The following is a 14,899-nucleotide window of genomic DNA, read 5'->3' on the forward strand; positions in this document are numbered from 1 at the left end:
GTGTAGATGATAGATAGATAGATAGATAGATAGATAGATAGATAGATAGATAGATAGATAGATAGATACATAGATACATAGATACATAGATACATAGATACATAGATAGATAGATACATAGATAGATAGATACATAGATAGATACATACATAGATAGATACATAATACATACACATACATACATACATGCACACATAGCTACATACATAGATAGATGATAGACATCTAACAAATGAAAGGCGAATAAAACTTTCCTTCCCACTCTCAAATTCTTTGCCTACTTTGTCATATAAGAATTGTCAAACTTACATTCCTCTCTCATTTTTGACTTGTGATGGCCTCCTTAAAAAATGGACCTAATACATCTGATAAAGTATTAGGTATTCTCTATGCACCCCACTGTGCACTGGGCCCCTTGGCTGAGTTCTTGAACTCAGCTCTAATTCAGATCTCATCACTGTCATTTAATAACTCTGATTTGAACAAGACCCTTGGCCTCTCTTGTCTGTGAAATGGACATGATCCTGTTTACCCCTCATATACCTGAGTTTACAATGAGGCATATAAATCATTTAAAATGATAGCTTATACACTGAATAAGCAAAATAAACACTAAATGCTTTGTTTTGGATTCATTATTAGTCTTTTAGACATAGAAAATAATTTATTCTTTACAACAACCCCATGAAGACAATACTGGTGATATGCCCATTATACAGATAAAGAAGCTAAATATCAGTGGTCACCATTCAAAAGAAAAGCAGAAACCCAGGTCCAGGTTAGCAAACATGGCTGACTGCACAGCCTTTAAGTATGTCCTTCTATGTCATGGTTGGCTTTGTTATCTCCTATTGAATCTCACCCAGATCTTGGAGAGTGGCCTGCTCAAAGTGTAGAATCACAAGACCACAGTGTTTCCACAGTGATTCTGCTTGGAGGAGACCTTGGAAACTGTCCACTTTAGCTCTTTCATCTTGCACATATTTATCATGGGGAAACAAACAGTTATTCAGCGGCCTCATCTATCACCAAAGCTAATCCTTAATAGACAGCAATCATCAAGGTGTAGAATGGCAGTGGTATCCACCTCATTTAAAATACACCACTCTCACAGTAGATAACATAGTTCTCATGCATGAGAAACTATCCAGTATCTTAATGTGTTTAATCTGTAAACCATCCATTTGCCCATCCTCTTCCTACACACTCATCTACCCTTCCATCCATCTGTCCATGCCTCTGTCCACCCACCTACCAATTCACCATCTACCAACCCATCTATCCACCAACATGTTTGCCCATCCATCCATCTATCCATCCACCCACTCATCCACCTAGTCACATATTTATTAATTCATTCACCCACCCACACATCCATCCTCTCACCACTCATACATGCATCTATGCACCCACTCACCCACCCATCCGTCTACCCACCCACCCATTCATCTTCCTGCCAGCCATTGCTTATTTGCAGGAGGCCTTCTGTATGCCAGTGTAAGTGTTGAGATTCATTGTGAGCAAATCAGGTATGGTCCCTGTCATCAGAAAGATTGTGGTGTAACAAGACTAATGCTATGTGGATTATCCCATAAACACACTTAACATTTCTATGCAACAATTGCAACAAGTGCTCTGAGAGCTTAAAATACAGGGATGTGATAAAGAGGTAAGGATCCCAGGCTTCTAGGAAGAACTACAAGTTTACTGAGGTCTAAAGGGCTAATAGGACTGATGATGTTAATGGGAAAGGGAGGAGCACCCTGGGCAAGGAATAATTGTAGAATATGAAGATATTCTGAGATAGGAGCAAATGAAGAAATCAATGACAAGAGAAAAAGACCCTTGCTTAAAGGGAGGCATCAGAGATTCAGATTCCAAAAGCCTGTTGGCTTATTTGCCCAATTCTACCCCACCTCCTAGGACAAGAGAATATAAGGACCAATTCAAATTCGCCTTCCTTCTTTCTGACAGACATCCCCGTAGACGGGAAGTGGAGTTGCTGGTCTGACTGGTCTGCATGCTCTGGAGGACACAAAACAAGACAAAGGCAGTGCAACAATCCAGCTCCTCAGAAAGGAGGCAGCCCCTGTTCAGGTCCTGCTTCAGAAACACTCAACTGTTAAAGGAGGGGACACACCCAGCAAGTGATCCAGCGTGAGCTTGAACCCTCACACGCTTAGCCAGGCTTCCAGCACACCAGCTCCTACCCAGGGCTAGCACAACAAAAAGCAATGCCACTCTGCCCCTTAGAGATGTTAGTTTGTTCAGTGCATGATAATTTGAGTAAACAGTAAGTTGAGAAAAACCCTAAGTCCTTGCATGGTGAACCTCCCTTTGCCCACTCTGCACTTTGTTTACCTTCACATGGTCTGGGAGCCAAAAACTTTCTTGATCACCATGTAGTGACAAAGGCACATAGTAGGTGTTGAATAATGAAACAGTACATTGAAAAGAAGTTGTTCATCCCTTGGTAAACACAGAGTCTCCTTCAGTAATAAAGACAGCCAATCTCTATGAAATGATCTCTGTGTGCCACCAATCCATCCCCATGACAACCTTGTAAGACAAATATATGGGAAACAGGCTTGGGGGGATATAATGACTTGTTCCAGGTCATACCATTAGGAAATGTCAGAATTGCATTGCAAACAAGGCTCCAGAATCTAGGAGGCCCATCTCCTTTTCTGAATGAGCCTGTGGTTAGCATGGAACTGTTCTTGAAATAAAATGCAGCAGAAAGCTGGGTGTATTTGTGTGAAGGGGTTGGTGTGCAGGTATGTGCGCATGTGTGCATGGGTGTGCGTTCTTGCGCGTTTCATGTTACTGATCAGCCTCTGCCAGCTGTCTAGTCAGGAGAGTGGTTTGGGGTCCCTTAGCTTCTTCGATGCTCAGTAAAGAAAGCGAAGTGTCTGGGAGCAGTCATCAAGGCACAGACCTGGATGGTGATCGATAGCAGAACATGACTGGGAGCCAAGGAAAGCTGATCACTTCAGTAGACAAGATTTACAATGGAAAGAGAAGATCAGTAGAGTCTGGGAAACAGGTCAGGGGGCTCTTGGCTGTGTGGTAGTATGCACTGCCATCCCATGTTCCCTCCTCTGAGAGATTGTCTGTACACTCCACTTAGCTCACTGTGCTTTTGTACGAATACTACTTTCAGGGATGAGAACTTGAATTGGACAGCAGGATGACTCCTGATGTCTGGACTATCAATATCTTTTTATTATTAGTTTTTTTTAAAATAATAAAAAAACAGAGTGGCTAAAGCTCCATAGTTCTTCTACATTCCTTCTTTCCATTTTTGTTTGCCCATGGGCACATCTCCCTGATTGAGGAACTTCAGGTGAAGTTTATTCTTGAATAAATCAGATGTGGAGAAGCAGTTTGCTACGGGTAATTTTTGGGTCATCAGATTCATTTGCAATCAACTGTTTTCAGGCAAGATACCTGCTTTGCATTTGTAGCAGCTGGATTTGGTACTGGGCCCTGAGAGCTCAACACATCCATGGTACTAGAGCTTTTCTCCAGTCTGGCCTGGCCAGCTCTCTCCGGCAGAGTCAATAGGAAACTGGGAAGTAGCTGAGGATTCACTGCCTGGGGCAGTGGCAGGCTGCCTTTCTGCATCCCCTGTCCCCTGCAATCGAACTGACGGGTCTGGGCCCTTGTTTAGCTTAATATTATTGCTTTGCTGTCTGCTGTTATTTCAACAGGATAATGCAATAATGTTTTATCTCTTTCATTATACAGAGGCAGTATAATTTTCTTGAGTTATAATCTATCTTCTTTTAAGATTCCCCCGAGACAGGGAAGAGCCACTCTGTCTTTGGTTGACGGGAGGCTCCCAGGAAGCTGACAGTAGCACATGGAGGCGAGCACCGCCAAATTAAATTCTGAATCTCAATCAAAGCCACCACTTCTAATGGGAAATTTGAGTTGATTATGGAGATGACAGCCCAGGTTCACATTTATTGCGTTTAGCAGAAATTGTTTATCCTATTAAATGTGGTCTTGAAGGAGAGACAATTGAATTGTGAAGCACCGCAGAGTACCCGGGTGACGCCCAGGCACTGCTAAACTGTGTAATAATTATATTCTTATTTGTGGGCTGAACTTCCCCACGTGGCTCTTTCTGCAAACAAATGCGCTTAGGAGGAGGTGGAAACGTAATGCAGGAATTAAACAAAATAAATGCAAACTGTGCTCTCGGAGTCTTGGCAACTGTGGCTCACCCCAGTGTGCCTGTGCTGAGCTGAAGTATTCTGCAGACAGAGCCCAAGCAGTATGGTTTAGAAGTAACCCTGAACTGTGAGTACATGTACTGCCCAAGGTACCTGCGTGGGAGGGATGTTCATGTCCAAGAGGAGGATCTTTAAAACGTCATGAGCTCCTCTGCATGCTGAATGCCAGGATAGGAGGCTTGCCAGAGTGACCTTGGGCTAATAGCATAACTTCTGTGGGGATAATAACTGTTATAGTTACTTTAACAATAGTAATAATAATAATAGATACCAATTAGAGTGTTTTCCAGTTTATGAAGTCTTTAACCTGAATTATCCCATTTAGTTTTTGTCTGAGTTTGATGGGATAGAATTTATGTGAGCTGTAGATGACAAAGGAAGTTTCAGATAGAATCCAGATCCTTACCAAGAGCTGGCCAACTGCAGCAAGCAAGAGGGGGTGCAGAGCCAGGACAGAGCTGCTGCTGGCAAGACTACAGTCAGAGAAGGGCCATTTCTGTCTTAAAAAGAAGACCCTGAAGTTGGGTGGTGGTGGTATACACCTTGGCAGTCTGGAGGCAGAGGTAGGCAGATCTCTGAGTTCCAGGCCAGCCTGGTCTACAGATAACCAGGATAGCCAAGGCTACACAGAGAAACAATGATATCTTGGTTCTCAAGCATTTATAGAAAAATCTTTTGAAGAGAGTGTGCCTGGTGCAGAAAGCCTTTAGCAGCACCCTGTAGGACCCGAGTGCTTTCATCAATGGAGAAGAGCCCTGTCCCTGCATCCCTGTAGGATCTTACACACAGCAGCATGAACCTTCTCCTGCTCAGCTCATCCTCCGTGTGTCAGCTGTCTGTTCCTTCAGACAGTTCCTGTAAGGTTAAGGTAAGCTACAGTGTTGGGTTAGAATGATTCCAAATACCTGTAATAAAGCCACAGCCCTCCTCTTAGAAATATTGGAAGGTATCAGAAGGCTTCATGTGGTAGAACCTGATAGGAGTTTGTAGGTCACTGGGGCATGCTCAAACAGGTTGTAGAACCCTAGCATCACCAACCATGACTGGGAATCAAAGCAATCCTTTCTTTTCCTTAACTTTATAACCGCAGCTGTCTAGTTACAGTAATGGAAATCTGACCCATGGAGAACAGATGTTTTTCTCTATTGCTATACCAGCCTACACTTTGCTCACAGTAGCATTCAGCATAGTATTCTCTTTCAGAGATTAAAGACAGTGTCTGGAACTAGGGGGTTGTCAATAAATACCACATAAAGTAATGGACTAATGAAACAGAATGAGTTGGGCCAAGGGAAGGACTGCCCCGTGCTGGTGAACAGCCTTCTAGCCTTAGTGACCTGGTGCAAGACAAGACTTCAGGCCCAGAAACCCCAAAGACAGACAGTTACGCATCAATGAAAGATCACCCTGTTCCAGACCATCATGCATTGTAAAAGAAAAGTGAAGCCTGGGAGAAGATGTGGTATCAGGAAGGTTGGCAGGGTCAGTTCATCCCAGTGATGGGAGCCTGGTAAGGACAACAAGGGTCATAGGTAGTAAACTCCCATCTCACTATTGGTATGTGTAGGGGGTAGAGGTGGGCAGGAGATTAAAGTAAATTGCCTTCCAATATTCTGACTCAAATTTCATATCCAAAGACAGCCTGGAAGGGCAGTGGTCCCTCTGCCATCCATGTAGTGGATACCTTCTAGGCCCTGCTTCCTCTGCCATAGCAGAGTAAGTCCCACTAGTGTCCCCTTCTGGTGTCAGCCCTGACCTAGGTTACTTTTGTTTTGTTTTGTTTCATTTTGCTTCATTTCTCCTCCTCCTCCTCCTCCTTCTCCTCCTCCTCCTCCTCCTCCTCCTTCTCCTCTTCTTCCTTCTTCTACTTCATCTACCCCCCCCCCTCTTTCGAGACAGACAGGGTCTCATGGAGCCCAGGCTACCTTTAAAGTTACTGTGCAACCAAAGATGACTTTGAATTCCTCCTCTTACCCCCACCTGGAATTACATGTGTGCTCTATCAGACTCCACTCCAGACTACTCTTCCACTTTTTAATTTGTGGTACAGCTGGTGATGTGCACACGTGTTTGCCTACATCAATGCCTGGCATGCATTTGTCAGTTTTCAAGTCTCTATCACTTTTTTTTTAATTTCCATAGGCCCTGTCATTTGATCTGGAACTCCAGTTTTGGTTAGACTGGCTGACCATTAAGTCTCTAGAACCCTCCTCTCTCTGTCTCCTCCTGACTAGTGCCAGGATTACAGATGTATGCTGCCATACCCAGATTTTATGTGGGTGCTTGTAGTCCAAGTTCACAGTACCTACTAAGATACTAAGACATCTCTATGGCCTCCAGTTTTTCTTATAGCTGAACTGCTCACATATAACCTAACAACAGCGTGTTGGTCTTTGAGACACGCTGCTCAGTGAGTGCAGACATTTCCTCTTTGAATAACCTGTCTCCATTCTTGGCTGAATTCTTAGCTAAGGCATTCAAATGCTTAAGTGTCTGTTCATAGAGACAGGGGCATGATGTCATACCTCTGAGGCAGAGCTAGAGACGTTGAGAAGAGGCCACACAGTAGAATATTCCACGGACATGCTCCAAAGCCAGTGCTGATAACTGAGGCTGGGTTCAGTGGCTGACTGCTCTATGGCCTTGAACAAGCTCTGTATGGTAGGATCCTCTATCCCCTCACTTATAAGAAGTGCATGATTCACGTCTCCTTTAGGGCAATGTAGACATCGTGTGGATCCCTAGACCTAGAAGCAGCCCTTGGCCCAGTAAACCCTCTTTACTTAGCAAAATCACTGCCAGGATCATTTTCATGGATTCTCAAGACATCACTAAGAAACCCACGTTGTTGGTTTTCATTTAAAACTACCTTAAAAATGTCTCAGTGCAAATCCCACTACAACATATGAGAATAAAAGGACATGAAATTGCTCAGCTCCTAGGGATATCTTAATAAAGGACATGGAGGGCTTTTCTCTCCCAAGCTTTGCATTATTAAGGGAAATGTAACAGCATAATAACTAATATTTGCAGAGACCATTACTGGTGACAAAGAACTTCACATATCTAATCCAGGCCTAATCCTCTCAGGGCCTGCAAGAGGTGGATTTATTGTCTGCTTGTGACAGGTGACAGAACAGCCTCAGAGAGACTGAGTGACTTCCCTGAGACCACACTGAAGTAGAAACTTAAGGGTCTTTGGAAAGTCGATTGGATGGTGTTTTGCTGGGGCAAACACATGAAGGAATGTTTCATTAAAGTGGACACAGGTGTGAAAGACTAAGGTGGACCACAGAAGGAACATTTTTGCTGAAGCAGACACAAGAGAGAGGATGTTCTGCTAAAGCAAGCACATGAAAGGGCATGTGATGAAGGATTCTTTGCTAACAACACTCATGTATTGGTCCATCATACATTGCATAGTTGAGCTGCATTTGTCGGGACTCCATAGAGAGAAAGAGCAAAAAAACTTCTTGTGTGTACTGCAGTTTCTTGAGGCTTCCTGGGACTCCAGCTGATTGGATGCAGGAGCTGAGGCAAGGCACGTGGAGGACACGTGATGCTTAGAGGGCACACATAGGACTCCACAGTGTGACAGAAGCTGAGTTAGATTTGCTGGTACAGCTAGCTGGGTCACACTTGTGGGTCCCACATCTTCGATGATCTTGGCTTCCCTGAGAGAGGCACAGCTGAGAACTTCTCCTGATGTCCCTCCTGCTGACTCCTGCCAAGGCTGAGACCTGGCTGTCTCTGGTAGGTCGTGTTGCTGCTGCTGCTAACCCATGAACTGAACTGCCAATTTCTAGACAACACAGATAAGAGTTGCTTCAAAGAACCTTTCTAAACAGATTCACTTCGCCCTTCCCCCATATCCTTTCTTTTTCACTACCTCTGGTGGGTGTGGGGGAGTGTTACAAGGACCATCATTAAAAGTAGGCTTTGAAAAACTTAAAGTTGCACCACACAGCTCCAAAGCAGTCAGTGCAGTCCAAAGTTGCTGTGGCTATCCTGTACAGCCTTGCAGTTCAGGCAACGCAGACCCAGATTAGCTTCAGGGATGTCACCAATACCCAGAGAGAAAGGACCCTGACCTACATCCCTGCAGTACAGAGATCAAACAGTCTAGGGGTCTATGTGGTAAACAGAGCATGGAGACTGAAGACCATCATTTTCTTTACCCAAGTTATGTCCCCTCTCTTCCCTAGAGTCCTCCATGAATGTGACACAGATGTGATAGTTTTATGAGATGGCACATACAAAGGGAAGGCATCACCCACAAACGCCTGGCAAAAGGCACATACTAAACTGACTTCCTATGCTTGGATGCTATAGGTGCTTCCTAGTCCCTGCCTCACTTGCCTGCCAACTGCTTCCTTGAACATGCATTTCATAGAGAGAAAAGAGAAAGGGAACGATAGCCGTATGTACAGAGGGGAATTCTTGGAGGATTTTCAGCAAGAGTCAAGTGTTTGGCCTGACACTGGCCTCAAAGCAGAAGCAGGCACAGAGCCCGGGCACTCCCATTATCACCCCAGCAGAGGCTCCCAGTTATCTCAAGTCCACACCTTGCAGCCCCAGATGTCCCTCCATCCATCATTGGCCATTGTCTGAGATCCACTCAGCTTCCCCCACTGCCTCCTGCCCAGTGACTCCTTGTTAATAATCCGGTTTGTTCACATCCTCAAAACGATCTGATTCTGGTCCCTTTTCATCCCAAACACCATCCATCCATCAACTGCTGGCTCCACATGCTTGGTTAGGAAAATGAGAGTGGGGGAGGGGGCCAAATAACAGATAAAACTTCTCTGTGTTATCTCTAAAGAAATAGAATGGATAAATAGATCTGTCAGACATGTATCATGCCACCTGACAGCCAAGTCTATTTGTTAAAAACAGGTTAGGATGGGAGGATTTATCTCACACTTTAAGCTGCTAATACAGGAAGGAGATATATTTCTCTTTATCTCTTCAGGGGAAGGGGGAAATCCCAAGGCCATGAATAAGGGACTTTTAATTTGATTTGATAGACTTTCTCTCACTAAGGTGGAAAGGGGTGAGCTTGCTCTTTAATTTGTGCCTCTGGGATGCTATGGGCTTGGCTGTCCTCTAATGCTTTGTGAAGGTCAAGGGATCCAGGAATCCTGTTCAGTGTCTTGCTCTCAATCTCTTTCTTACAAGTTCTGACAGCCAAACATGAAGGCCATGTTGGTTTTGATCATTGGTATGAAAGACCAAGAGAAAAATAGAGAGGTATATCTTAGTTGTTGGGGTTCTAAAAAGCAAGAGGAAATAAAAGTCCCCATATGTCATGGAAGTCAGTAGATGGAACAGACAGGTAGGCTAGAATCATGGGACTTGGAACATGTCGGAAGACAGCCACTCAGGGACATATGCTTGGATACATTGGAATAGCTGGATTAGCTTTCTGGGAAAGGAACTTAAGCCATGCTCAAAGAATGCTGGGAAGAGAGGGGAGCTAGGGTCAGAGGCACACTTGGGAACTAGTCATGGAGGGCTTTGTCCATAATGTCAAGGACAGGAGTAGATTTTTAAGACAATGGTTTTAAGGGTTGCTGAGTAATACAATGAAGGTACAGTGATGCACAGGCCTTAGATTAGAAAGCATGCTACGAATGCAGCCGTTATAATTACCAAGCACAGAAACCCCAGAAAGGCAGCCAACAAAGGCTATGAGATGCAGCACTTGGTACTCCCAGGAAGGCCCATGGCCACACCTGACGCTCACACTCACTATCACCCACTTGAGAAGAACACACACCACCCCAGAGCTAATACAACACCCACGAGTGCTAGTCTGTGACTTCACACAGTCATTGTGCCTGTGTCGTTCCCCTTCCTGTGATACAGGTTGATTTTCTGACTTTCACTTTTTTTTCCAGGGCTCAGCTGGCTGTCTGGCTTCCAGCTGTCTTCCCTGATTCCTAGACTAGACTTTCTTCATTCCCCTCTGGGCTTCTTCCCAATTAGGGATGCATTGCAATTGTCTATGGGTCTCCTCTGTCAAACTCCAAGTTCTTGTACTGATGGGTCTGCGGCTCAGTATCTCCAGCATCCAGCAGTGGCCTGTGCGCCAGGTATCATTGGAAGCCGATATTTAGCCTGATACTTTTTTTTTCTTTTTTTTTTTCTGTTTCTCTTTTCTTTTAAAATTTCTTCTTATTACCATTGTTGTTGTTGTTGTTGTTAGATTTTTCTGGGGAGAAAGACCACTAGCCAAGGAATGTAGTCACCTTCAAATGCCAGAGAATGCCTACAATAGTTTGTCTGCTGAGTCTTTTAGGAGAAACACAGCCCTAGTGGTTTTATCTCTGTGTCTATGCATGACTGTATTGATTATCTTGTTTGTTCTTAAAATATTTGATGTATGTGGCACTGCATTATGAAACATTTTCATACATATATGGTATATGAAGCATGCTCCTACATACTCCCCCTCCCTTTCTTACCTCTCCTCCCTTGTTAGTCCTCATTGTCTCCTAGACAATTTTATTTTTCTATTTAAAAAAAAGTGATTTAAAAAAAAAATTGTGTGTATGATCGGCACATGCATGCAGTGCTCACAAAAGCCAGAAGAGAGCTTTAGATCTCTGTAGGTGGAGCTATGGGCAGTTGTGAGTTACCTGTCATGGATACTGGGAACCAAACCTGGGTTCTCTGGAAGAGCAATCACTCCTAACCACTCCTAACCACTCCAGGCCCTCACTTCTATATTGTGTTATATAGACAAACATGATTTTATGTATCTATGTAAAATCCAGTAACCATCAGTGAGAGAAAATTTATTCTTCTTGAGACTGACTAAATTTATTTGATATGATTATCTGCTGCTGCATCCACCTTCCCCCCCGCCCCAGACAACATAATTTCATACTTTAGGGCTGGAAAAATCATTTTCTTCATGCATTCCTTTGCTTTTAGAAACTTAGGTGTGTTCTGCAACTTAGCCATTGTAATTACAGTTATAATAGCCTATTAACTTTATTTGTATCAGTGAGACCTCTTTCAAGCTTCAGGCACTCACAATATTAAGAAAATATATTTTGTATTACTATAAAAAAACAGATTTTTCTTTGAGATAATAGCTGCTCCAAGCCTACCCTGGTCTTGAACTTGCTATATAGTTGAGCTTCTGTTCCTTCTACCCCTACCTCCTCAGGAGCCTTCACACCCAGTTTATATTATAATGTGGTGGTATGAATAAGAATGGTCATAATAGGCTCAAATATTTGAATGCCTAGGGAGTGGCACTATTTGAAAGGACTAGGAGGTGTGGCCTTGTTGGAGTGGGTATGGCCTTCCTGGGGTAGGTGTGTCCTTGTTGTAGGAAGTGTGTCACTAAGAGTGAGCTTTGGGGTTTCAGAAGCCCAAGCCAGGGCCGGTGACTCTTTCTTCCTGCTCCCTGTGGACCAGTATGTAGAGCAGGCAGCTACCATGCTAGCATGCTTCCATGCTCACCGCCATGTCAATAATGAACTAAACCTTTGAAACTGTAAGCAAGCCTCCTTTTTAAAATAAGAGTTACCATGGTCACAGGGTCTCTTCACAGCAATAGAACACCGACTAAGACATATAGTATTAAAGATTGAACTTAACCCTTCCTATGTGCTAGCCTAGCATTCTATTAACTGAGCCCCATTCCCAGCCTAGCCCAGTTGTTTCTGAAGTGGATGGGTAGCGGTGGACCAGCCTGCCTTCCCGGCAGTGAAATGCTGGTCTGTTTTTCTGGCATCATCTTCCCTTCCCTGTAAGGCACAGAGGCTTGGCTGAGGCATCCCTCATTTCTGCAGTGTGGCTTTTGAAGCCTGCCCTTTCTCTGGGTCCATTTTCTCCTCCTAAAGGCATCTGACTCAGGAGAGGTCCACCGAGTGTGGGACTCTTTAGATCTTCCTCGCAGAGAAGGAAAAGAAGAAAGCCTCTCTCCATACTGCCTCTCTCTCTGTCGTTAATTTACTTTTCAAAAGACTTACTGTCAAGCTGAAGAGTGTGTCTTTAAGCCATGTGTTTACACCCCACTCCCTATAAAACCTGAGATTATAGATCTTCTTAAAGGACCTACGGGGAAATGTACTGGGAGAGGTGTATGTTTTGTGGGGGTGGACCACTGCTGGGAAGGAGAGACTGATGTAGTAAAAGGTTACCACAGCTGCTTTATTTTAATGGCTATCACTGCTGGGGAAAGAGTTCTGTGTTTTGCTGGTGGTCTGGGCTCATGTGTGATCCTTTAGTGCAGTGGTTCTCAACCTTCCTCATGTTGTGACCCTTTAATACAATCCCCCATGTTGTGGTGACCCCCAACCATAAAACTGTTTTGGTGCTATTTCACAACTGTAATTTTGCTACTGTTATGAATCATAATGTAAATGTGATATGCTGATATACAACTCCAGAAAGGGATTGCCACCCCCTAGTTGAGAATCTCTGCTTTAGTCTCTTCCTTCAAATTTCCCATCTTGTTCCCAGGTTTCCCCACCCCTGACAAGAATCCCTACATCATTATCATCATCATCATCATCATCACCATCACCATCACCATCACCATCACCATCACCATCACCATCACCATCACCATCACCATCATCATCATCATCATCATCATCATCATCATCTCCTCTCTGCCTTTAGCACCACAAACTACCATGCAGAGCCCTCCAGTGACAGACAGGACAGAGCTGGGTGGTAGGGTGAGGTGGTGTGGGTGGTGAGCAAGTGCTTGAAGTAGAAAATGAAATATCTGGTCCACAGTTCTGACCCATGAGACTTAGTTTCCTTAACTGTGGAGTAGGCTTTACAAAACAAACCTTTAGAGGTCCTCGGTAAGCCTACATAAAATAGCAAAGATCAAGCCTTCTGCCCCCAGCCTTGTGTGTGCCATGCACCCCATTCCTCGTGGGCATATAACGACTCTTTCACTCTCCGTAGTGTTCAACCTTGCCTGCGTTTGGAATTGCCAAGGGAGCATTGAAGACTGCTGATGGCTGACTGCAGCCCCCAGTGATTCAGATTTAATTGGTCTGGGATGCAGCTTCTGGACAGGAGGTTTGTGAAATTCCCCCAGGTTATTCTCATGGGCAGCCAAGGTTGGAAGCTACAGAACTCCTGTTTAGAAGAAGATAGACAGGTCCTCATCAGTTGCCTGCTTGGCCTCTTCCACCTGGCCTCCAGTCACTTGCTAGCAAGTAGCTGCTGATGCATTACCAAATCACTAATGTAAGCAGATTATTAATGTGAACTAATTTTAAAGAGGGGGGGAGCTACATTCACAAGATAGAAAGCAAGAATGGGGTCTTTCCTTTCTTTCAGATAGAAGAGCCAAGTTTATTTAGATTAAACCTCTGAACCATGTTTTAACAATGGGAATAACAATGATGCTAATAATTTGCCATGTGACAAGCACTGGGATAGGTTTCATACACCCAATTTTCTTTGTCTCTTGTTGTTTTTTCCAGTCCCCACATCCAACACACAAAGTTCCCCTTTCCCATGTTGTTTCTCACTGTCAAGCTTTGTATCAGGCTGGCTTTCTTTTTCAAAAGTCTCCTCCCTATTGATCTGTTAAAGAGTCCATCCAGGTGCAGACAGACCCCGTGGGCTTGCTGCCTCTGGTGTATATGTAACATGTGAAGACTGCAGTCTCTGACTTGTTCTCCCTCAGCAGTCACTTGGATGCTACATATGTCGATGTTAATAATTTATTCCCAGTGGCCCAAGAGCCTCCTCATTTTTGTGTATACAGTTGACCATCTGGTTTTTTGTTTTTGTACTTTTTTGTTGTTGTTGTTTTTCGAGACAGGGTTTCTCTGAGTAGCCCTTGCTCTCCTGGAACTCACTCTGTAGACCAGGCTGGCATCGAACTCAGAAATCCGCCTGCCTCTGCCTCCCAAGTGCTGGGATTAAAGGTGTGCGCCAACACTGCCCAGCGGCCATCTGTTTCTAAAGGCTTCATATCTACAAATTCTACCAACTTCGAAGAGAAGCCAGGGGTAAGCCTGGGTTTTTGATTTATCTAGTTTTATATCAACTTGGCACATTTTGGAAGAGGGAACTTCAGTTAAGGGGGAAAAAACCCACTAGACTGACCTCTAAACAAGTCTGTAGTGTATTTTTTAAAAATTGATGTGGGAGGGCCCAGGTCACTCTGGGAGTTGCCATCTCTGGGCAGGTAGTACAGGGTGATACAAGAGAGCAGGCTGAGAAAACCCTGAGGAGGAAGTCTGTAAGTAGTACCCCTCCATGACCTCTGCTTCAGTTCCTGCCCCCAGGCTCCTGCCTTGAGTTCCTGCCCTGACTTCCCTTCATGATAGACTGAGTATGTCATGTAAGCTGAAATTAACCCTTTTCTCCTAAGTTGCTTTTGCTCATGATATTTTCTCATAGCAATAGAAACCCTGACTAAGTCACTTGGCAACCGTGCTGAACATGTATGTACATGGTCTAGAGTACATAGAAACACTAGGCTGGCTGATGCGTGACTCGCTCTTCACAGGAAAGTCAGAGAATGGTTGTTGATCTTTACTGATTGACCCTTCCAAGTCCACCCACAGCTCTGTGAGGCTAACCAGTACAGACCTCACCCGTGAACTGACTCTTGATCTGTCTTCTATGCCTCCAGAATTGTAAGGAATAATTTCTGATGGATC

The 14,899-nt window shown here is 44.2% G+C and overlaps 1 protein-coding gene across 2 annotated transcripts in view; it reads left to right on the forward strand.

The window, feature by feature from the left end:
- The window catches only part of C8b (complement C8 beta chain), a 39,960-nt gene extending 37,443 nt beyond the window's left edge, over positions 1-2,517 (forward strand). Inside the window, exon 12 of one of the 2 annotated variants that reach the window (XM_031376822.1) lies at positions 1,975-2,517. In XM_031376822.1, coding sequence (XP_031232682.1) covers positions 1,975-2,126 — 152 coding nt within the window. In that variant the 3' untranslated portion in view covers positions 2,127-2,517. The remainder of the gene's footprint in view (positions 1-1,974) is intronic. The other variant, XM_031376823.1, reaches the window with a different exon arrangement.
- Positions 2,518-14,899: the final 12,382 nt, after the last annotated feature.

The sequence above is a fragment of the Mastomys coucha genome, unplaced genomic scaffold (genome assembly GCF_008632895.1).
Source record: "Mastomys coucha isolate ucsf_1 unplaced genomic scaffold, UCSF_Mcou_1 pScaffold18, whole genome shotgun sequence".
Classification (NCBI taxonomy): domain Eukaryota; kingdom Metazoa; phylum Chordata; class Mammalia; order Rodentia; family Muridae; genus Mastomys; species Mastomys coucha.